Source organism: Equus caballus, chromosome 22 (genome assembly GCF_041296265.1).
Source record: "Equus caballus isolate H_3958 breed thoroughbred chromosome 22, TB-T2T, whole genome shotgun sequence".
In the NCBI taxonomy this organism is placed as follows: Eukaryota; Metazoa; Chordata; class Mammalia; order Perissodactyla; family Equidae; genus Equus; species Equus caballus.
Genome location: NC_091705.1, coordinates 33,099,442 through 33,124,906, shown reverse-complemented (window position 1 = coordinate 33,124,906; position 25,465 = coordinate 33,099,442). Strand labels below are relative to the sequence as shown.

The window sequence follows — 25,465 nt, the reverse complement described above, 5'->3', positions numbered from 1 at the left end:
TTCAACATTTGTTAACACTTTGCTGCATTTTCTTTTTATATATATATATATATATACGATACATATGTGTAATTTATATGATATGGAAATATTATATTTTAAAAACATCATATTTTAAACTATTTGAAAGAAAATTGCAGAAGCCATGACACCTGACCTCTAATCTCTTTAGTGTACATGACCTCAGTATAAGGACGTTCTCTTACATATCCACAATACCATAGGACATCTAAGAAATTTAGTATTCACTTAAAAATAATCAAACAGAAAATCCACATTTACATCTCCAGTAACATTAAGCCTGATTTTATGTGACAAAACCAGAATATGAGACATTTTCGGCAAAAATGCTACATGGATTGGTGATGTATATTTCTCACTGTACCATGTCAAGCGGTACATAATGTCAGGGAGCCTCTACCGGTGATGCTCCATTTGGTCACTTAGATAAGATGGAGACCACCGAATCTCTGCACTGTAAAAGGGACCTTTTCCCTTTGGAAATCAGCTAATCTATGCATCGATACTTTCAGGTCCTGTGAGCGTCCTAGACCCCAGGAACTTTTCACACAGTGGTTTTAGCACTCCTTGATAACCTTCACCTGAATCAATTATTACATTAGTATTTACAAAAGGGTGATTTTTAAACCTGACATTCCCTCTAAATGTATTAATGAGCATTCTTACTTATAGAAGGGCTTTTCTCTCCTCATCCCTCTCCCCATTTTTAGTACCCCTATATTCACTCATAGATTTTTTTTTACTTGATGTATTAAAATTCATTACTATTATTGTTCTTTTTGATGCTCGAATTGTCTCAAATATGGCTAGTGGGAGTCCCTTCAAGTTGGCTCCTAGGTCCTTTTGACATGTTCTCATCAGTCTTCCTTGCTTCTGGCACAGTGAAATATTCTAGACTACCTTGATACTAGACCTTCAGGTCTGGGGCAGACCTGAAGTCAACCACTCATCTAAGGATTTCTGGTTGCTTTCAGTGGGTTGTGGTATTTTGGCGCTAAGATACATATCTTAGGTGTTCTTAGTGGGGTGTTATGGCCTTTAGGCTCTTCAAGGGGGTAGAGCTAAAGAATATGAATTATCTGTTTTAAATCATGAGCTCATACTCATTCAAATCCAGCATCTCAGGATTCTTCTGTGCTTGCTTCATTCCATACATATACCTCCCTTCTCCCACAGTGAGAACCCTGGTTCCCAGCATCCGCATATTTTCTCATTTGCTGCATCCTGCAATACGTATAAAATAGTTTCAGAATTACAATGCCAATCACTCTAACAAACACGAAAGCTATGAGGTTAGGTTAAAGGTTTTCTATGCAGTTTTTCTCTCCTTAGGAATCCAAAATCCTGGCTGTTCGAAGGTTCATTGTTTTCTCTGAATGGTTATATTATCAATCTGATACCCAATTAGGTTCATTTGTTTCCATTTTAAGGTTTGCCCTCCCCCCCGTCCTTTTTATTTAATTTCATTGTTTTTTAACATCAAAACAGTTGCATGGTTCAAAAGTAAATACAATATAAAAAAGTACACTCAGAGAAGTAGTGTCACCACCTCTATCTCTTTCACACTGTTTCTATCCACACCTGAAAGGTAACCGTTTTTGTTCATTTCAGATTTATCTTTCCTATAGTTCATTTTGCAAAAAAGGAAAAATGTCTCTTTCTCTTATTTTTTATATAAAAGATAGCATAATAGATATACTCTGCATCTCATGTTTTTGTTCGCTTAATATATACTAGAAATCCCTCCATATGGGGTTGTACAGATTTGCGTCTTTCTTTTTGATAGCTGGATGGGACTTCATTATGCGGCTATACCATGGTTTAGTCAAGCAGGGTCCTGTGCATCCTCGGGTCGTTCTCATGGTCTCCTGTGGCAAATAGTACTGTAGCAAACAGCCCTGTGCAGAAGTTCTTTGGTATTTGTGGAGACGTATTTTCAGGGTAAATTCCTAATAGTGGGATTGCTGGGGTCAAAGGTAAATGCATATGCAGTTTCGTTAGATGTTGACAGATCCTCTTCCACAGAAGATGTATCATTTTACATTTTCACCAGCAATGTAGATTCATTTAACCTTAACACCAAATGTGAAAAAGCAAACAGTGTTATTTTTATTTTTCTTATTTTACAATAGGGACATTTAGGCTCCCATATAATTTATAATAATTATATAAAATATGATTATAATTAATATAGGATATACTATATTAATATAATTGATATGTAACATGATTAATCACATATAAGACATATTGTTTCCTCTAATATAGTAAATGTACTTGAATTGTAAGGAGGACCGATATAGCTGAGGAATGAGCACCTGTATGTTCGATGCATTTCTAACAGACAAATCATCTGGGTTCTCAGGTCACAGGAAGCTAGCAGGAGGATGCATATTGCTAGGGATAGGTACGCGTATAGTGACAAGATGTCACACATAAAATCCGGACAAGAGGAAAGTGAGAGGAAAGGTATAAAAGGCAGTAACAACAAGGCAGTAAGTAACGCACTGCACGGTCATTTAGTGGAAGGGTGAGAAGCTGTGCACACCTTAGCGAGTCCTGAAGGTATCACTTAATTGGAGCTTGGTACGTTTTTGACATTTACAAAGATGACCTTGAGATATCATGAAGGGTAAGGAGAAATGCAATTATGGTTTCCAAAGGCCCACTGTGAGCTAGGCGTTGTGCTGGGTGTCTTCATTCACACAGTTAATCTCCAGATACCGTGGGGTAGGTGCTATTGATACAGTTGTGTGAAAGAGAAATCTGAGGTTCTGAGAGTTTAAGGAACCTGTCCAAGGCTACCGAGTGACAAATGGCAGAGCCAATAAATAAATCCCAAAATCTTATCTGTGATTTTTTTCCCCTAACCCTATCTAATATACAGTTCTATACCTGGCCAAAATCTCCCTAACACTCTCTCCACTTTACTTCTTTTCTATAGCACTTAGCATTATCTGAAACACATGCACATATAAATATATATGCGCATATATATAGACACACACACACACCTATGTATATGTATTTATTGTCTGCCTGGCACTTGGCAGGTGCTCATCAGGTATTTGTTGAATGAGTGAATATCTGACATCAAAGTTCATGTATCTTTCAAGATATCACAGGGCCCTGTTCATACACACTGTTTAAGAAAGTGAGGATATGTGTAATATAATTTAGCGATCTTCAAAACCAAGTCATACTGGCTTGCTAGAGCTAATCATTAGTCTCTCTTCCCACCTCTGAGTTCGGTGACATCACATTCATTTCTTGAAACTGACCATCATGGGGATATTTACACCATGGAAATTGGCAAACACATAGTGTTTTATGTTTTCTGGAAAGCTGGTTGTGAAACGCCTTTTAACACACCACTGTATGGTTCCATTAAAAAGGTATTTGGTGTCTGAAGATGTAAAAATTTATCCAGAAAAAGATTACCTTTTCTCCATCAAGACTGGAAAACACAAGTGGATTGAAATTGTCTAAATCTGTCTTCTCTCCATAAGACTCACTTACAGGTTCTGGTGGCCTCTGAACAATTTTCAAATTATTTTGATTTTTTTTAAGTTAGTTCTGAGCTTCTTTATATGAACGACAACCAACTAATCAATAAATATGGCACCTGGATTGAAGAGGCAAAAGAAAACAAATGAATAGACTGGATAAGTAGGAAGGGAAACTTCTGTTGACTGTGCAGGGCTCTGTGCTTTTACATAAGCTGACTTGTTACTTCTCACAACTACCCTTCAAGTTCACCATGTTAGCGCCACTTTTCAGATATGACAATGAATTGGAAGAAAGGAGAAGAGAAAACTTCCCTGGATCACCTTCTGTCCTCCTTTATGTTGAAATGAAAATTTCCCTTAAATTACCACCTGGCTTTTAGGCACAAGAAAACATCTGGTTTAATTACAGTGAATTTACCTGAACTTACTGACAAGAAGCACAGTTAAAATTAGCAATTTTAGTGTGCTTTTTTTTAAGAGAATGAAATTATAAAGTAATTAACCTTTGTTGTAGAACTCTGTCAAAAGGATGGAAAGTTCCGTGCTGTTAGATAGAAGAAGAAATGAAATTGTGGAACGGGAATATGTGGATTCATTAAAGAATTATAAAGAAAAATGAAGGGTAAAGTGACACAGAATTAGAAGATAAGGCAAAAAAGGAATCTTTCCCCCAGAAGTCTTTTCACAATGAAAGAGTGGAAAAAAAAACAAAACAAAACCCGGTTGAATCAAAAGAAAATTAGCTTGCTTCATTGAAAAGGACTTCTTGACCTGTGAAGTGGTTATGTGGTATGGTAAAAAGAACATTGACCCGGGGCTGAGACATGCTGGCTTTGCCACTAACAGGTGGCGTGACTGCCCTTCAGCCTTTCTGAACCCACATGTCCACCAGGTGATAGAAGAAGGAGGTGATTCAGAAAATACTTTGGAGACAGAAGGATCTGAGCTCTGTCCAGGCTCCATTCACTACTTTGTTATGCAACCTTGGTTAAATTACTTGCATTCTGTACACTTGGGTGCCCCCATCTGTAAAATGGGGATGACAATCCCACTGGCCTCTTGAAAGTGTACACATGAAAGTCTACTATATGTAAAGCACTTAACTTTCTTTCTGTCAAGATCAATACTAAGTGATGTGTGGCCAATATCAGACACGGCAGACAGATTTTTAATCAAGGGTGTATAACTAGGAAAAACCAAATCAGGAATCTGTGCAAAATTTCTGTTAGTCTTGGGCAAGGGACTATATTAAAATAACCTATAGTACGTCTATAATCTCGATTTCAAACCTCTCACTCTGATCCTATAAGTGAATGAGAGCAGTAGTGTTCCAGTAAAATTTTATTTACAAAACAAGCAGCTGGTTGGATTTGGCTGAAGCCATAGTTTGCTGACCCTTGATCCACACTCATTCCCCTAATTATTTCCTCCAGTCTCTTGGCTTTAGAATCCATCCATATGCTAAAGATTTCCCCAATTGATATTTCCAGGCAAGACTCTCTGTTGCCCTCCAGAGTCACACTGCCCATTCAACCTCTCCACCTGGATGGCTAATGGCCTCTGGAATTAAACAGATCCGGAGCTGACCTCCTCATCATCCCTCAAGCACCGCCAATCTCATTCTTCTCCATCTCTGTTAATGGCGACTCCAGTTTACTAGTGGCTTGAGTCAAACACCGTGATTCCTCACTTTTATCACTCCCAAGTTCCTGCATTGTACAACTCCAGGGAACACCCTTCACCCTGTATTCTCTATGATTGGTGCCCCCTTGCTTTGTGCGAAGCAGCAGCCCTGCTCTCTCCAAAGATCCCATCTATCGACACATTCTCTTTGCTCATCCTTCAATATGTATATGACTGACGAGGGCTGAAGGCAAGGGTGGGCCATGGAGCTGGTGGATGGGAGTGGAGGATGGGGAGATCTCAATGTTGTGGGCTTCTTTATATGCCAGTCCTCAGAGCAGAAGAGAGCTCTCACTCCAAGCCTACATGTGAATAAATAAGGATATAAATAAGGAAAGGAGAGGGAGTTAATGAAAGATTCTCCTTAGGAAGAGACAATCCAGTTAAAGAAAGGGACATTGTTGGGACTACATCAAACTAAAAAGCTTTTGCACAGCAAAGGAAACCATCAACAAAACAAAAAGACAACCTAACAATTGGGAGAAGATTTTTGCAAACCGTATATCAGATAAGGGGTTAATATCCAAAATATACAAAGAACTCGTACATCTCAACAACAAAAATACCAACAACCCAATTAAAAAATGGGCAAAAGATCTGAACAGAGATGTCTCCAAAGAAGATATACGACCACCAACAGGCCCATGAAAAGATGTTCAACATCATTAGCTATCAGGGAAATGCAAGTCAAAACTACAATGAGGTATCACCTCACTCTGGGCAGAATGGCTATAATTAACAAGACAGGAAACAACAAGTGTTGGAGAGGATGTGGAGAGAAGGGAACCCTCATACACTGCTGGTGGGAGTGCAAACTGGTACAGCCTCTATGGAAAGCAGTATGGAGTATCCCCAGAAAATTAAGAATAGATCTACCATATGATCCAGCTATTCCACTGCTAAGTATTTATCCAAAGAACTTGAAAACACAAATGCATAAAGATACATGCACCCCTATGTTCATTGCAGCATTATTCACAATAGCCAAGACTTGGAAGCAACGTAGGTGCCCATCAAGGGACGAATGGATAAAGAAGATGTATATATACATAATGGAATGCTACTCAGCCATAAGAAATGATGAAATCCAGCCATTTGTGACAACTTGGATGGAACTTGAGGGTATCATGCTAAGTGAAATAAGTCAGAGGGAGAAAGTCAAATACCATATGATCTCACTAATAAGTAGAAGATAAAAACAACGACAAACAAACATATAGCAACAGAAATTGGATTGGTGGTTCCCATAGGGGAGGCGGGGTTGAGGGAGGGCAAAAGGGGTGATTAGGCTCACATGTGAGGGGATGGACTATAATTGGTTTTTGGGTGGTGAACATGATGTAATCTACACAGAATTTGAAATATATTATGATGTACATCTGAAAGCTATATAATGTTATAATCCAATGTTACTGCAATAAAAAATAAATAAATAATAATAAAAAAAAGAAAGGGACATTGTTCCAGGTAACTTCAGGCTGCCCCCCAAAACAGCAAAAAAGTCCGCTCACCAAAAAGAAGCTTTCTGCTGCCTAGTTATTTCCTTTCCCTAACCTTCCTCTTCGCCAACCCCCACTCCCAGCCAAGCAGACTCCTCATCTGGCCAAGTAATGGATGAGTATATTTAATCATTTCCTTTCCCTCTGGGTTAGAAATGTTTAAAACAGGGACTCATGTAATCATTAACAGAACACATTTTGACCCACCAAATTAGACCACCCCGTACCACCTCTTGTAAAGTTGCATAAAGAAAGTTTACCAGATGAAACCAGGTTTCCATTCTTATTGAAGGGGAGTAATCTGATAGTGCAAAGCAAATGTCCTCTAAGCATCACGGCAAGAAACAAGATTTAAAAACAGAACCAGACGCTAATCTGCATTCTCAACAGGACAGATAAATAAACCCTGCGATGGAACATATTCATGGAATGGAAGTTAATAACGTGAAGACATTAGTTCTCCCAGGTAGATATTTGTAAAAGTGTTTAGCACTGTTTATTATATTTATTATTTTTATTTAATAATAAACCCTATAGTATTTATAGTATTTAAGGAGTAAAAACTATAATGAAGAACAAGGTCATGATTATTATGAAGTTAAGAAAGTGGTTACCTTTGGAGGGTATGAGGTTGACTATTAATAAATTAATGAGATGTCTGTTTTATACACTTGTATGGTGGTTATTTCACAATAGAAAGGAAAATATGAGGATACTAAATGTCCTTTTATACCAATAAATTTGACATTTAGGGGATACAGAAAAATTCCTAGTGAAATATAAATTTAAAAGCATGACTCAAAGAAGAAAACCATATGATTCTACAACAATTAGAGAAATAGAATCAGTAATTTAAACTTTTCCGACAAAGAAAACACCAGTCCCAGATGGTCTTACAAATGCAGTCAGACAAACACTCAAGGCACTGGTAACCCCAGTCTTACATCTGCACTTTCAGAGAGCAGAAACAGAAGGAACACGCCTCTTCTCATTTTGTGCCTCCAGTGTAACCTTGATATCAAAACCAGAAAGGCTTACTATGAGGAAAAGGATAATTAGATACAAATATCCCAAACAAAATATTAGCAAACAGTCCGGCACTGTATATAGTTATGAAAAAAAATAGTTTATTTCAGGAAATCAATACTAGTCCAACAGTAGCAAATCCATTAATGTAATTCACTACATTAACAAACTAAGAGAGGGACAAAAACATATCGTGACTACAATAGATACAGAAAAAGCATTGCTTAAAGCTCATCATGATTTAAAAAGAAATTGTCCTTGTATACCAGGAATGAAAAAGATCTTCTTATCCTGATAAAGAGTAACTATAAGAAACCTGAAAACACCATTCTCAAGGATGAAATAATAAAATCATTTTCTTTAAAATTGGAAAAAACACAGATGCTTATCATTCTCTCTACCAAATATTGTACTGGTGGCTCTGGTTGAAGACAAGAAAATTAAATAAAGAGTTATATAGATTAGAAAAGATCAAAACTGCTATTCACTGCACATGCTATGGTTATTTTCTTAGATAATCCAAAGAAATTTGGACACAAATTATTAGAATTAATAAGAGAATATAGCGTGTTTGCCAAAGAAGTCAACATTAAAAAGTCAATTTCATTTCCAGTCACCTAGCAAGAATGTGGTAGTTTTTAAAAATATACTATTTACAATAGCAACAAAAATATATAGTATTTAGGACTAAATGTAACAAAAGTTTTCAAGATGTACAGTATTTATAAATGTATGAGGCACTGAAAAACATTAAAGATCTAAATAAGAGATATGCCATGTTTATGAATTGGAAAACTCAATATTATAAAGACATAATATATAAAGACATAAATTATCTCCCAATTGATCTATAATTCATGCAGTTTTGATATAAAAATCAGACATTTTGTGAAAATTTACAAGCTAGTCGTAAAGTGTACATGCAAGGAAAAAAGGCAAGAATAGCTAAGATAGTGGTATTGTGGTATTGACACAGGGATAGTCTAATAGAACTATTGAACAAAATAGAGACAACGTAGAAATAGACCTGTACATCTGTGGAAATGTGACGGAAGGCAAAGGCAGCATGGCAGATCACTTGAGTCAATAAAATTTTCTTTCATTAAGTGGTACTGGGATGGGGAGGAAGAATTGAAACTGGATCCCTACCTCACACTATACATGAAAGCACAATTGCAGATGAGTTGAAGACATTTTATAAAAGGCATAACTTTAAAACCGTTTGAAGAAAATCTAAGAGAATATTCTTATGACCTCAGGGTAGAGAAAGGATTTCTTAAAGAAGAATAAGAGGCATCTAAATACTAAATTTGCTAATATTTTGTTTGCATTTATTATTTTTGTTTGAGTTTATCTGGCCCTGAGATAAGCATTCACATGCAAGTAGTTTGTTTAGGAGATGGTCCAGGCCACACTGATAAGGAAGTGAGGAAGAGAGTCAGGGAAGGGGAAGATGCCAATACAAGGTGTGTTATCAAGAAAATTACCATGTGAATAACTGGGTTTTAGAACAGTGCCACTCCGAATGTGATCCAGGGACCAGCATAGACTCAGGAAGTCTTTCTGGTCCATGACAAGATAATTACAGAAACAGAGAATAAGTCTTTAAAAGAGAGGAGCTTGCATTTTCTGTTTTTTTATTTCACTTTTACTTTTTGAGTTTACTTTCCTATTACTCATTTTTTTTGTACTTTATGATAATATTGATCCACAGTGGGTTGGAAATAACTAAGATTTCAGTATTTGAGCTAGTTTGAGAAGTATTAATAGAAAATGTCTCAGAGTGAATGCAACCGAGTGATAAGGACTAGGATATTCATCCATCACCTTTCTTTTCATTGTCTTTCATTACTTGAAGGAGTTTTGGGGCATTAACTCTGGCACTTCTTGCTTGCTCTGTGTGGAGACCAGGTTTGCTTTCACAGCCTTCAGTAGAGCAGCAAGTGTTTTACTGAAGGGTTAGTATATGGGTGGGGCACCAACAGGATCCGCCACTAAGTCTTTTTTTCCCCCCAGCTTTATTGATAAATAAAACTGTATATTTAAGATGTACAACATGATGATTTGATATACATATACATTGTGAAATGATTACCACAATTAAGTTATTAAGTCTTTCTTTCTCCCATGCAAAAAAAGAAAAACTCTGATAGATTTGACTACAAGTTTAAGAACTGTGTATTTATCCAAAGGTGATATAAAAAGAAAAGGAAGACACAAACTGAGAGATTTTTATAACACATATAGCCAATGAAAGGATCAATAACAAAGATATGCAAAGAACTTCTACAAATCAATAAGAAAAGGACAATAATGCCCAAGAAACAGTAGAAGATGCTCAGCCTCTTTAGCAAATAGGTAACAGCAAATTAAACCTCAATGAAGGATCATTGCACACTTACTGGATCATCTGGAATTTACAAACCTGACAATACCACGTGTTTGTAAGGATGTAGAGATGTGGGAACCTTTAGAACGTTGCTGAAGGGAGTATAAATTGCTATCACCACTTTTGAAATTAATTTGGCATTGCTCATAGAACTGAAGATATATATGCCCTTAGTCTACCAATCCCATTCCTACGTGTACCTTAATGAAATCTTGTATATGTTCAAGTGAATGTACAAAAATATTCATAGGAGCAGTGCTCTAAGATAGCCCCACTGGGAAACAGCTTTAATGTATATCTATAGTAGATGGTAAAATAAATAAGACTATATTCATAAAATGGAGATGAATGAAATACAACTACATGTGTCAACATGGATGAATCTCAAAACAATGTTGAGTGACACATGCAAATTGCACAATACAAACACACAATTCCATGTATATGTAAAGAAAACCAGGAAAAACTAAATGGTATTTTGTCTTGGGATAAATGTATATATTTATAACTCCAAATAAATATAAAGAGAATATATATAAATATAAATATAAAATTCGGGATAGTATACGATTTTTTTTTTTTTGGTGAGGGAAGAGAGAAGAAGTCAACAGTGTGGGCACACAGGATGCTTCAATGATACAGTGATGTTTTATCTCTGAGAGTGGATAGCGGGTATATGTGTGTTCATTTCATAATTATTCTTTAAGCTGTGCATTTATTACATATACTTTTATCTTATATGTTTTATAAGAGAAACTTTTTAATATAATGCAAAAATAATATGAGCAAAAGTAAGGAAGTCCTAGGAATACAATTTGTAAGAAATTTTAAAAAAATATCTTTTTCAACTGAGGGAGCTAAAAAGAAACATTAATAAATAAAGATTATACAGTATTACTGGTAGGAGTACGCATTATAAAAAGGTGTCATTTGCCCCCCAAAGAAGTGAAGAATGCAACTGAAATAAAAATTTTGGTGGCACATTTTTGAAGTTTCATAAAATTATTCCAAATTTCTTCTGTAAGAATAAAAGAATAGTGGTAGCCCAGAAAACTTTGCAAATGAAGAACAATAAAAGAAAAAGACTTGTTCTATTGACTATCAGAGCATGTTATATCAACACAACAGAGAGATACTGTCAGAGTAGAAGTTATGACTCAATGAAATAGAACAGAAAGCCACACAACATATGCCAGGATGTATAATAATTTAACATGGTAATAAAATGGCATTTTAAATCACTGGAGGAAGTTCTGACTTAGTCAATTGATTGTCTTAAGAAAACTCTAAAGAACTATAGTTAGATTTCTACTTTGTACAATATGTAAGATAGATTCCAGATGGATTAAAGTGTCAGCATCTCTGTATTCAGCTTGCGTTCCACTTCTCAGTGAATAAACCTTCTCTACTCTTCCCAAATTCCCGAGGAAACTCCTCCTCCACTGCACTTTTGGTAGATGGTTTTACCCTCTCTTCTCAAGAAAATGGAGGCATTAGGACAGCTCAACTCCCCCTCCAGATCATCTGCACGTTTCTTTCCTCTCCTATCTTACAGAGGGGAAAGTATTTTCTTTCCACCTGCCCTGCTCCTGCCTTTTAAGGACCCTGCCAATGTCAGTTATTCTCTCTCTCTTTCCCACCTTTCTACCTCTTACTTCAGTTTTAGATTTTTCCCGTCTTGGGAGAGGGCACTACTTAGGTTCCATGTGTCATCCCTGCTTCTTCTTGCATTCCCCTCCCTTTCACAGCCAAAATAGTTTACTTGTCTCAGCACAATCGCTCCCCTTCCACTCTCATCCCCACCCACTGCAGGATGACTTGTGACACCAACGTTCTCCCTAAATTACTCTTGCTCGGGTCACAAGTGACCTTGAAGACGCTAAATTCAATGGGGAGACATAAGGTTGCATATTACTTGACTACTCAGCCACATCTGTTGCTGTTAAGCAGTCCCTTCTTGATCCTCCCTTGTCTGCTTCAATCACAGCTCACTTTTTTGGTTTTCTGGTTGTTTCTCTGAACATGGCCTCCCAGTTTCTCCATTTCCTTGTTTTATCCTAATTGTTAAGATTGGAGTTCCTCTTGTTTTCGTCCTAGACCTGCTTTTTTTTCTGTGTTTTCTCCCCAAATCCCTCCAGTTGTGGGTCCTTCTAGTTGTGGCACGTGGGATACTGCCCCAGTGTGGCCCAATGAGTGGTGCCATGTCTACACTCAGGATCCAAACCAGCGAAACCCCGGGCCGCCAAAGTGGAGCCAACCACTCGGCCGGGGGGACGGCCCCTAGACCTGCTTTTTTTGTTCCCCTCTACACTCTTGCTACAAGATCTATTCCCTGCCCATGGTTTCAATTTCTAAACATTGATCCCAGTCTCATATATCCAGTTACTACTCAACATCGCCACTTGGGTGTCTGACACACACTTCAAATGAAATATGGCAAAAACTGAGCTCACCAGCTTCCTTTCCAAAACTAGTCCTCTTCTAGGCTCCCTCTCTGTGAACAACTCTCTGATCCACCCCAGTTGTATAAAACAGAAGATCTGGGAGCTTCCCTGACACATCTCTTCCCCCCTTCACCCTTATCCATCACCACCAAATCATGTTAGTTTGGCACCCTCAAATCTCCTACACAGCCTGCTCTCTTCTCTACTACCATTGCCCTAGTCCAAGCTACCATCTTTTCTCCCCAGGGTGGCATTTCTGCTTCCCCTCTGGCCCTCACAATGGTGTTCATCACACTTCAACATCCATTCTCCACCCTTTTGCCCTAGGAACTTCTATTTATCCATCAACTCTCACTTATTTTCCACGTATTATCCTGACTTGCCAGACTAGATTTTTTCTACTTGTTATAATTCTCCCAACACCTTGTACCTTTACCTCAAAGTCCTGATAACAACTTAAGAAAATTAATTAGGAGTGTAATTATTTATTTAATGTCTGTCTCCCTTTCCAGAATACAAGCTTTATCAAGAATTTGACTATATCTTTCTCTGTCACTAGTGTACCCCTCGTGTCCACCACAGTCCCTTGGTCATATTAAATATTCAACAAATATTTGTGGAAACAATTAGTGGATAAGGAGAAGCAATAAGAGATCTGACTACTTAGAAGCTCCTACACACCTAAAAGATTTAAAAAGCAAATGAAAAAACTGGCAAAAATTTTTGTAACCTATGCAAAAAAGCTATGTCCTTAAAAACAGATTATAATTACAAACCCGTAAGACAACGATGAGCAAAAATGAAGAGCCATACAGGAAAATGAGCACAGGGTATAGAGAGCATGTTCATAAAAGAATCGATGCAAATGGCCAATTAAACAGAGAAACAAATCTGCACTCTCCAGCATTTTAAAAAAGATACACACACGTACACTTAATTTTTTAAATAGTCAGTGTTGGCAAGGATTAGAAATAGGCATATTCTTCTGTTGGGGAGCCAAGAATGGTAGAAACTTTCTGGAAGACAATCTAGTAATATGTGTCAAAAGCATTAAAAGTAAAGTAGTTCATCTACTTTGGCCCAATAAATTAATTTCCAAGAATTTATCTTAGGGACATCAGCAGAGTTGCATGCAAATACTTATTTATAAGAATGCTCATTGCAGTGTTACTTATAATCGTAAAGAATTCAAGCCAACTTTAATGCCCAATAATAAAGGATTGGTGACTGTAATGGGTCGTATCCTTCTCTGAGCAGCCATTAAAATGCATGGCCCCAAAGAGCACTTAAGGATTTTTTTTTTAATCTGTGATTTATTTAGCAATAAAAGAAGGTCACAACACAACATACACAGTAGGAGTTTACTTTTTAAAATTAAAATATACATATGCATAGGCATAAAAATACGGGAAAAATATCTGCAGTTATGGGGATTATGAATGATTTTGTTTTCTTTTTTTAACCTTTTTGTATAGTCTTAATATTCAACAGATTCTGTGTATCATGTCCATAATGACAAAAACTAAATATGTTTTAATTTAACAATAGGGAACTGATTCCAACATATGGTCACGGCTAAATCTAGAGAGGCATAGTGTGATGATTAAGAGTATATGCTTTGAAGCTCACAGACAGGTGTTCAGCTCCCTCTTTACAACTTAAGAGCCATATGACCTTGAGCAAGTTATTTAATTCTCTTAGCCTCGGTTCTCTATCAGCTCAATGGAGAAAATACATACTGGGCAGAGCTGTTCTGTCACTTAGATGAGGTAATGTATGTAAAATTCTGGTCAAAGAGTAAGCGCTTAGTAAAAATACCTGCTTTTCTAATGCCAAAATATAAATAGATCAGGTAACGATTTACATGAATTCATGATTTTTTAGAAGGTTATAACTGGAAGTCTGGGGAATCATTCATTGTATGGTTCAGCATCCTCCAGACTGTCATAATGATGGTGGAATCCAGCAGGAGGATGCTGGCAGGAAGACTGACCTGGGTATAGAAGCAGTCCAGGAAGGGTTTTGCTCATTAGGGCAAAATGCTGGCGTAGGTCATTTATTCACCTATTTGCCCAAACAGCAAATGGTTATTAAAGGTCTACCATGTGCCAGGCATTGGCAACTCAGCAGTGAGATGAACTAGCTGCTTTCTTGGAGTGAGGCAAGCTGCTTCTAATTGGATTGAGGTTTCAAGGCATATTGTACCTGCTGTATTCAGGAATTAGGAAACTGAGGGAGCACTTCCTGTAGCTGGAAAAATGTTGGAAGGGTTAGGAAAACGATAGCGAAACTCACTTTTCTTTCCTCAAATAGCGATCCCAAGGAAAGAAGCTACTTCCAAAATCCCACCTGCTGGCAGGTCTGGGGCCTACTGATGCCCTCCCTACCTTGGTCAGGTTTAGTTCAAGAACAAACTTGCTCAGCCTGCAAATGAAAAGCCATTGGCCTTCCAGGAGAGGGGTTAGCAAACTACGGCCCATGGGTCAACTCCAGCCTATTGCCTGTTTTTAGAAATTAAGTTTTATCAGAATGCGGCCTCACCCATTCATTTACTGATTGTCTACGACTGTTTTGTGCTACAAGCACAAAGTTGAGTAACTGCTACAGGGACTGTATGGCCCATAGAGCCTAAAATGTTTATTATTTGATCCTTTATAGGAAGACTTCTCCGGCTCCTATTCTAGGTCAATGGAGCTGGAGAAATGAGATAGAAGGTACCATTAAGTTCCTAACTTTTCCCTTCTGTAGTTCCAGGAGCTGTTCCTCTAGAATCCATCCAAGGGGGGCCCTTTGAGGAGAAGATCTACATCCAGTGGAAACCTCCCAATGAGACCAATGGGGTCATCACACTCTATGAGGTAAGGTGGTCCCTTTTGCTGTATCAGCTGCCTTGGCTTTTTCAATTGACTTCAGCTGGAAGTTGGTGAATACCTACTGTGTGCAAAGCTCTATTGAGGACATGGAGGTGAGTGAGACTCAACTTACCAAAAGGTTTCTGACAATACAGTGAGAGGAAAACATAAGCATGTACTGTTGAGGTGTCTTCATGGCCCCAGTGACAAAGACAATTGGACATGCCATGCACTGAGGTGACTTTTGATCTCTTCAGCAAAGGGGTCAGGACTCAGGGAGTCAGATTACCCCAGTTTGCCTGCGAAGACCCAGGCCTGGCAAACAGTAGTTACAGTTCATCTGGAAAACTGCAATTCTCACATGATGCTCATCCTACCCATATCAGTCCCTGGGCTTCCAAAAGAATCCCAGTGTCATTCTCTACTCTGGGGGTACATGATCCTTGAGCTCTCACGTTGCAGCACGAGAGGTACTCTCGCAGTATAAGAGGTGCTCATACTGTGGCCAAGGCATCTGTTTTTGTCACCTAGGTGATGGAATCAAAAGCTCCCCTCCCAGGATTAGCAGAGCCTTATCATATCCTCAGGCGGGAATACACCCATCAAGCCAACACAACGTGGCTTCCTGAAAACTTGCAAAATTAGAACAAATTGCTCTAATTCATTGCAAAACAAAACCAAACAAACAGAAGAACAATAAGGCTGACATCACTAAATTCTAGCATTGGGATGTGAACAAGATTTACTCTCCTTTCACCCCTTATAACCTGAGACACCAGGAGATTGAGATATAGGCTACAATATAAAAACACAGCAATGCATGGGAAGGGCATGGAAGCCAAAGCTGGACAAATGGAATCTAGTATCTTAGTAGTTCTACCATAGTCTCAAATGACTTTTGGCAAGTTCTTCCTCTCTCCAAGCCTCAGTTTCCTCATCTGTAAAATGGGGGTGGTAATCACCGCTTCAGGGTTCCTCTAGGGAGTCTGAGGGGGAGAGGATACAAACATTTCCAGGCTGAAATGCACGACAACCCCATGGAGGAACTTAAGACACAGAGCGCTCATGGAGACACGTACACCTATTGAGGGTAGGCTTGGGGAAGAACATCTCTGCCATAAGGGAGGATGAGCTCTGGGAAGAAAGTCAAGGAGTACTTGAGGAGAGAACAACATTCATGGTTAATCTGATGGACACAGAAGCTCTATAGAGAGACCTGGATGGACCTCAGAGCTCTCTGAGGAAGGAGAAAACTATGCATCATGTACAAAGTCTTTGAGAAAATACCTTCAGAAAACGCCTTGTCACTAGATCCAGCCTTCCTCAGAAGAGCTAGCATCTCCATTTTAGAAATTGTAGGGAGCTTGGTGAAGCTCTTAGGGTCAGCACATGGAAGGAGGGAGCAGACATCCAACCCCACCATTTATGAGCCATCTTGGCCCACAGGGTTGGGAGAAGCTTCTTTCTCGAGGATGCTGCTAGAGGAAGGATGGTACTCATACTGATAGACCTTGTCTAGGATGTTTTCAAAACCTTTTCAGGGAAGTGAGGGGCTGGAAACTCAACTGAAACAATCATTTCAAAGCTACATGCTGTTCTTTGTAAAGCAGAGGCCACAATTATACACACACAAATGAAATCAAGATCTATTGTGTGCGGCAACCTGTTCTTTGTAAAGCAGAGGGAAAGGACTCAGAATTTAGAGAGTTTGGTTGTTTGGTACTGTTATATAAATGGCTCTCTATGTCAGATATTCAAGAACTTTGGAATTCACAGGCCAGTAATACTGCAAAAGGTTTGAGGGAACCAACATGGAATACTTCACTATCTTTTATTAGCATCATTTCATAAAAGACATAATTTCAAAAATGTAGCTAGGACAAAATTTCAGAATAAAAGGCATTCCTTCAAATTGAAATGTAGACTTATGAATAACTCATGACACCCTCCTTATGTTTATTCATTTTGCCTTGAGTTGATGACAACTTGTCTTGAAAAGACCCTGGTCCTTGTACCTACCTGCTCTTGGAAACCACTAATCTAGGCCATTTTGCAGGCAGAGTCATATGTGGGCACAGACGTCTTCCTGGGGATCAATATACCTCTTCCTCTAACAGGATTATGCAGTGGACTGGGAGAGGAAACTCTTGACTGCTATTCCAGGATAAGCAAAAAGAAATATAGAGAGAACAAGGATGCAAACGCAAGTGTGAGTTAGACACCCTGTTTGAGCAATAGCTTCCTGAAGTTGAGGCATTGTTATATGATACATACTCTGGAGCTCTGGGTGCAAAGGTGGGCACAGATTGGGACAATGCACCTTTCTTCTCACTTTTATGTGAACTCAGTGCCTTGTGGATTTTCGAAGACCAGATGCCAGGGATGTTGGCATTCCCAGGATGGATTCTACTGGAAACAGCTATGGTGAGACATCTTCAAGTAGCTTCTTGGCTGCTACTTGGGTTCTGATGACAGAGACCCAGAGCTAGAAAGCTGAAATTGACTGATTTACTTGTGGGCATTTGAGGCTGCCTTCTGGGAACATGTCAAAATCCTTGGATGAAGCTGTGAAGGGAGCTAAGGTTGTGGACTTAGGCCATAAACATGGCTGTGACACCATGTGTATCACATGCTGGCAAGGCCTCAGAAGTTAAGAATGTTGACTTTTGAGATCAGACAGCTTAGTTCTGAATCCCAGCTCTGCCACTTTCTTGCTGTGTAACCTTGGGTATATTATGTAACCTCTCATTTAAATTTATTTATAAACATAAATATATGTTTAGTACTGTATTTGGCATTTAGAAATAGCATTAATAAATGTTAGCTCTTATCATTACATAAAAATGAGGAAATTAAGACTCAGAGTGATGAAGTGAAAAGACGAAGGTGATCCAGCCAATATGGCCAATTCATGAGTCCTGAATATAAGTGTGGATGTCTTGCCCCTTACGCAGTGTGGTCCGTGGACCAGCAGCATCAACATTACCTGGGATCTGAATAGAAATACAGCATCTCAAGACCCGCCAGACCGCCTGAATCAGAGTCCCCATTTTAACAAGATCCCTGGGTGATTCATATGGGCATTAATGTTTGAGGAGCACCGCTCTAGACCACATTACCCTTTAGAAAGTTTGAGCACTTGACAAGAGAGTGTGTCCTCCTGAGCAGAGACAGGACGTCCCCTCCACGCTGCTCTCAACCCAATTCTGCCCCAGACAGTAAGCAGGAGACTTTGCTTTTAAAGACATTTATAACAGAATATGTGTTTATGAGGCAATTTCCAAATTTAATTAGATGAAACCAATTGGATTTTTTAAATTAGGTTCTGGTTGTAATTCCTAGAGAGAAATCCATAAATTACAAATCACCCTCTTCTGGTCTCAAAAAGTGTATTTTGTGACCAAGAAAAATAAGGTAACACAAATGGAAGAGAAATCCAGGATTGTCTGTAGCTTCCTATGTACAACCTTGGACTCAGCAAAGACAAAATCCAAAAAAAAAGAGGGAGGAGCATTATGACAAAATATTGTAAATATTGTTAAATGCAGCAGGTCCAAGTAGTATGTAGAATGTTAAGATTAAATTTCCTTCCCCATGAGTCCAAGTTACAACCCCTGGGTCTGTCCTTGACAATTCTGCCCCCCAAAATCTGAGCGGCTTGAAGTCTCATTCTGTCTCTGGCTTCAGTCCCCTCTTTGTAACATGAAGGTGTCAGACTGTCCCATGCTTCAACTAGGTAAGAATCAAGAGAAAAACAAATCCATGTCAAACCCACAAAATCAGAGGGTTTGGAGTTGCTTTGCTGTGAAAACCTTTCCTGTGACCAGAGGCTTCGAAGGTAAAGCAGTGATGACACCTGAAGAAAAACAGCTAGTGCAAAGCCCCTGGGATGGGAATGACTTTGACACGTTTGACAAATAGCAAGGAGGCCAGAGTGATGAAGCTTTGTGAGCCTGGAGGACAGTGGGGAGACCATGGGGGAAGTGGGTGGGCAGGTCAGGTTAGGCAGGACTCCTAGAGTTTGTGTTCTATCCTAGGAAGAATGGAAAGCCCTTGGAGCACTTTAAGCAGAGGAATGAAGGAATTAGATTTATGTTATTAAAAGATCACCTGGCTGTTGTGTGGCTAATGGGCTGTGGGTATACAAACATCTTGGGGACATCTGGGAAATGTAACAAAGACAAGGACACTTCTATCATCTATGATATTGCAACGAGTGCTCAGCTATTTATTGGAAAATCTTGTACCCGGGTAGAAGATATGAAAACTTTGTCACATCTGCCTCTTTCCTGCTGCTAACTCTGACTTTGACACCTTCCTTTCAGTCAGGAGTTCTTATCTTGATGGGCCCCCTGGCACTAGGGACTGTTAGATCCTGGGCCTCCCTTCCCTAAGGGATGGGAGTCTAGCCTTGACCACGATGCCACCCCAAGGCTGTGAAATGGCTTAATTCTCCAGCAGCCATGACCTCTCTCCCTGCCCACTGCAGTGGGAGCTCAGAATGCTCATGAGAGCCCACTGAGGCCAGCTCACCTCCACTGCGACAGGAAGTATTAGGATGAATTAGACCAGGGCCTCAGATCTTCAGGGATTTGCACTTTAGAGGGAATGCAGAATGTGCTTTGTGACACTTCCTAACAGAGTGACAGATAGTGTGTAGAGAGAGGTAGCGTCAGAGGCTTCATGCCCACCAGCCCACGGATCAACATCACCTGGGAGCATGTCAGACATGCAGAATTGCAGGCCCCAGACCAGACCCACTGAATCAGAGTCTGTGTTCTATCCAGATCTCCAGATGATTCACGTGCTCATTAAACTGTGAGAACCACTGGTCTAAGAGACATTCTAGAATTTCCTAATCTGGATCTGGAAAGCTCTGCTTGATGCAAACACTGCAGTCCTTGGATGAATAACATGGCCAGTGAATGAAAGGAGGATTGTCTCTGCTCACATGGGGTCCAACCAGCTGAGCCTTTTCACAGGGATGTGGAAATCATGCCGTTCCTGTAGACTTTTCCAGAGCCCTGCTTGGCTTTGAAGGAGATATCAGGGCTCCCCAGTCAGGGCCTGTATGTGAAGAAGGTTGGTGTGGACTCTCCTGTTCTGATTCAGATCTTGTGAACAACACAGCTCACCAACAAACAGACCATCCCAACTGCAGACTGGCACTTACAGCCCGAATATGAGGTCACAGGGGAGACAATCCAGCCAAAGAGTTGTCTAAAAACTCCTCGATAAAATCATTCATAGACAAGCTGTTCCGAGTCCATGAAAAACAGTAATCAATATGTGGTTCAATTCAATTAATTGTTCTCATCTCTGTCCAAAAATAAAAATCGCACAGTGTGAAGGAATTGAGCCAGAGGATGTTACACCAGCAACTGGGTTAACGAAGTGTGAAAATATTTAAAATTCAGACATAGGAAGCTTCCCAGTAAGCCTTTCTGTTTAGCAGTCAAAATCACCAAGTTTCTAATTACAGTGTATAAATCTGAGAAGCTTAAAGGGAATGAGAGGACCCTAATGAGGCAAGAATGGGTGTCTTGATTATGCTAGAGTTGATTGACATTTATCTTGCAAGTTATTCTAGGCGCCTGGCGTCCAGAGTTAAATAAAACACAGACTTTGCTTCAATAAAACCAGGCGCTCGTTCGTGTGTGGGAGTGCCTTTAATAGGTGCGATGGGTCAGAGGGTTGTCAATATTGTTCCAGCATACAGATGGTTGGATTTAATCTGAATCAGAAGCACAGGACCCAGGAATCAACATTCCATCAGAGTGCACTGCAAGAAGGCTGGGCACATCTTTTGAGACACACAGGAGTTCTGCACAGGACTGGTGCAGATACCCACTGGTGGGGCGGGGGGAGGGGGGACAGCTGCCTGGATGAGCTCATGAGCAAGCTCTCAAAGAGAGACACTCAGGAGGTGCCTGGCTAAGTTTGGATGTTGGGACACCCCTTCGTCTTGTCCTTAGAGTTGAATATAATGGCCACTCAGGGCTCACTCATCCCAGGCACACTCATGGCTCTAGTCCACAGAGGAGCAGTGGGGAGGATGGGATGTGGTCTCCATGGGTAGCAGGGAGTGACTAATACAGCCCGAAGCAAGAATTTGCATAATTCAAACTGTATCTATGTTAATTAGTATACACAATTTGCATAACACAAGTGGCTATTGGGTATAACTTGAGCCAGGCTGTTAACTAGGAAAAAGTTCTTGTTTCTTTTGAATTGTTTAAACCGGAAATGTGAGAATCATCCATTCTGCCCCACCTACTACACATCTAATGCTCTAGAAAATTCAATTGTTTCTCCTGCTGAAATAGACACAGGTTAGGTCACAGGTTAGGTTAGATGGCCCCATCTTCACCACCATCCTGTTCTGAGCGTACATCTGATGTCTGGACCCATTTCAGGACCTTTCCTGCCCATCCCCCATCCAGACTTCCTCTATTGTGCCTCTCCATGCTGCAGCCAGACAGAGCATCTTAAAAGGTACATCCAGGGGCGGCCTGGCGGCGCAGCAGTTAAGCGCGCACGTTCCACTTCTCGGCATCCCGTGGTTTGCCGGTTTGGATCCTGGGTGTGGACATGGCACCGCTTGGCACACCATGCTGTGGTAAGTGTCCCACATATACAGCAGAGAAAGATAGGCACAGATGTTAGCTCAGAGGCAATTTTCCTCAGCAAAAGGAGGAGGATTGGCAGCAGTTAGCTCAGGGCTAATCTTCCTAAAAAAAAAAAAAAGTACATCCAATGGTGTTGCTTCCCGACTTGGGCTTTATCTAAACTTTAGGGCTCTGAATGACCTGGCCCCTGCCTGTCTTTCTAACTTCATCTCCTGTCCTTCTCATTGCTTCCTGTGTACCAACCCCTCTAGCCTTCTAGCGTTTTCTCAAGCTCACCCAGTTCTTTGCAGCTCCTGTGGCTTTGTGAACATAATTCTTTCTGCCTATAACAGTTTTCCCTTAATACTTCTCATTGCTTGCTCCTTCCTATTCTTCACCTCCACGAGGTTTTTTCCTGTGGCTGTCGGCTTTATCTAGCACTTTCATACCATTTTCGCAACATGCGCTTATTTTGTTGGTGGGCTTTAGTATCATCCAGTGCCCTATTGGATCCTTAGTCCCATAATGCTATGGGATATAGGATCATTATTTTATGTCTCTACTTGGCTGGGCCGTGGTGCCCAGATATGAGGTCAGACATTATTCTGGATGTTTCTGTGATGGCGTTTTTGGATGAGATTAACGTTTAAATGGATTTGGAGGAAAGCAGATTGCCCTCCATATGTGGAGGGGCCTCATCCAATCAGTTGATGGTCTGAATGGAACAAAAGACTGAGCTCCCTTGAGCAAGAGGGAATTCTACCTGCAGACGACCTTCAGACTTGAACTGTGACATTGGCTTTTCCCTACTTCTCTGGTCTGACAAACTTGGCTCTTGGACCTAATACAGGCCATATTTGTTTTTCTTTTCAGTGTGTCCTAAAGGTGAAAAATAGTAGCTTGCACATAGTATATGCTCAATAAATATTCCTTGAGTGACTGTGTGGATTCATGCTTTACTTTACCAAGGAGTAACGGCAGAAGTTTTGTTTAAGTAATTTAGCATTTGCAAACCTGGTTGAACATTGGAATATACCTTGAGAGCCCCCAAAATGTAGACAAATACATAGGTAGGTAGATACATAAATGGATGGATGGATGGATGCCTGGGCCTCACTGCAGTCCAAATAAATCAGAGTCTCTGGGGGAGAGGTTCTATCAATGTGGGTTTTTTTCTAAGTCCCTTGCAAGATTCTCATGTACATCCAGGTTTGGGAGGAAGCGCTGCGTAAAATGAATCTGATCAGTCTACTCTGATGGGTTATCCTAGCCAAATAGCTGCTAAGTAAACACACTCTTGACCCCGGCTTCATTCCCACTCTGCCAGAATCCAACTCTATCTGATGTTACACTACAGCCAACTCCCTCATGCACAGGCAGGTGCTAGGTACTAATTTTTTGAGGCTCATATTCAAGAAGCATTGGCCTTTTCTCCTTAAGGTTGCTAACCAAACAGTTTGTAGAGTAATTGAATGCACACAGGGCCTTGTCATTCTGTCAATATCCCTTTGCATTTTACTACTGGCATCTTGCAACTCTGATGTCTGAGCCTACCATAGACCCTAGCTTATAAATCTTTTTCTCTCTCCTGTATAGTAGAAGTTAGTTCTGTTGTTTATCTGTGAGATTAAAAAAGACATACACATACACAAAACTTAATAGATTTGCCCAGAGGCCTTCCCTAAATCTTAAAAGTCAGGGCCCTGGGATGTCTAGGAGCCATTTTTTCTAACCCTTAGCCCATCACTCAACCTCCATAGGATGTTTCTCTTCCAGAGAATTGAAAAATTCAAGCATCCCTGGGTAGATGCCATACACAGTTCTGCTGGGCTGACAGGCAGGTTGACAGGTGTTTCAGTAGAAACAGCTTCAGGTTAAAAAGAATGCTTTCTGGCACCGAATCTGGAAGGAAAGGAAGTTGTGTTCTGAAGTGAGTAAGTTGCATTTATGTAAGTGGGACCATTAGAGCTGCCTGTCATCCACTTGTGGAATATCAAGAATGCCTATATATTTGCCTCAGGGTGTTTCTTTTTTGTTGTTACAACAGAGATATCTGTGATGGAGCCAGGTAACGTGAGAGTAGGAATCAACAGATGCATAGCATTTGTTACCTAAAGAACGGCAAATCATGTTCTCCTGGCAATAAGAAGGTTTTCACAATAAACATTAATCATTCAGTTCAGCTGTAGGAAAACAGTAGCGCTTGTTGCATAGAAAATATTCCTGCGGTGTGCGCATGTGGTTAATTATGTTTTTTCTTGGTGTGTGTGTATGCATAAGCATGTATGTTTGTGAGTTTATGTAGTTGTACACTGGCACGTGTATGCACATATGGATTTATGTATTTGTCAGCATGTGTGTGAAGCCTTCCCCCTTGGATTATACCCATATTCTCAGCTGTATCCTCAGAAGTGCTCTATTTTTTTGGAGAGTTAACTATAGGAGATATTGGAAACACAGGGCTATGTCTATTTTCTCCTGGACTGGAGGAACCAGGTCACCTCAAATCCATGCCATGGGAATGTCATGGGAGAAAATTCCTGTTATTTCAATAGGCTCCCACCTGTTTTATATGAACTTCCACCATAATTCTTCTCTAGAGCTTTTGCTAAAGGAAAATTTTGAATTAAAAAAAGTCTCCAGGTTAAATTTAATCCTGCGCATTTACAGTTGTCCTAGGAGAGAGGAGGGAAGCAAATGAAGTTAGTTCTGCATTTGGCACAGCATGGGCTCTCCTTCGTCTTCCTTTCAAGGGAGGGAAACTGCGTTTTGATGTTCTGTGCACCCAGAGGCCTTTGTAAAGGAACCACCTGTATGCACAGCCACATGGCTAGAGATGGAACCCTCTCTCTGGCTTCACGGTCCTTTCAATAAGCTGTGCCCAGAGGCGGTGTTTAAGCTGCTGAATGTCTCTTTAAACATCACAAGTTGTTCTCTTTTCATCTCAGATGTTGTACCTTGTTACTGCTGTTGGAATTCCACCTGGACTGGGCACGCGGCGTGGACTTGCTGCTTTTAACTGGCTGGCTCTTCATTCCTGTTTTGGTCAGAACAGCTCTGTATTTGGGACCCAAATAAAGGGTAGTTGTGAGTTTTTTGTTGATCATCAGGACATTTGGGGTCTTCATTCTGAAGTCTCTGGTGGCCGAAATTCAGATTTGTGATTCAGAGATTATCCTTTCATTGGCCTTAGGAGATGGCAGGTGGCTTTCCTCTCCTCACTCTGAGCCAATGGCCACTTTTCTTTAACTTCTTCTTCACTCTTTACCAGGAGAAAAGTTGCTCCTTAAAATTTACTCCCAACTACAGGGCCTGGGCATACATCATTATGGACTCAATACGTACATGCATGCACACACACATACATACATATGTACTTACATACACACCAGATCTTCTTCAGAGCCCTTCAAAACATTTCTCATAAAAATGGC

At 40.0% G+C, this 25,465-nt stretch overlaps 1 protein-coding gene across 17 annotated transcripts in view; it reads left to right on the top strand.

Annotated features, from left to right (window-relative positions):
• Positions 1-25,465, top strand: part of PTPRT (protein tyrosine phosphatase receptor type T) — a 1,024,383-nt gene that overhangs the window by 656,866 nt on the left and 342,052 nt on the right. For all 17 annotated transcript variants that reach the window (XM_023626585.2, XM_070247923.1, XM_070247921.1 and 14 more), the window contains one exon: positions 15,320-15,429. In XM_023626585.2, coding sequence (XP_023482353.1) covers positions 15,320-15,429 — 110 coding nt within the window. The remainder of the gene's footprint in view (positions 1-15,319; positions 15,430-25,465) is intronic.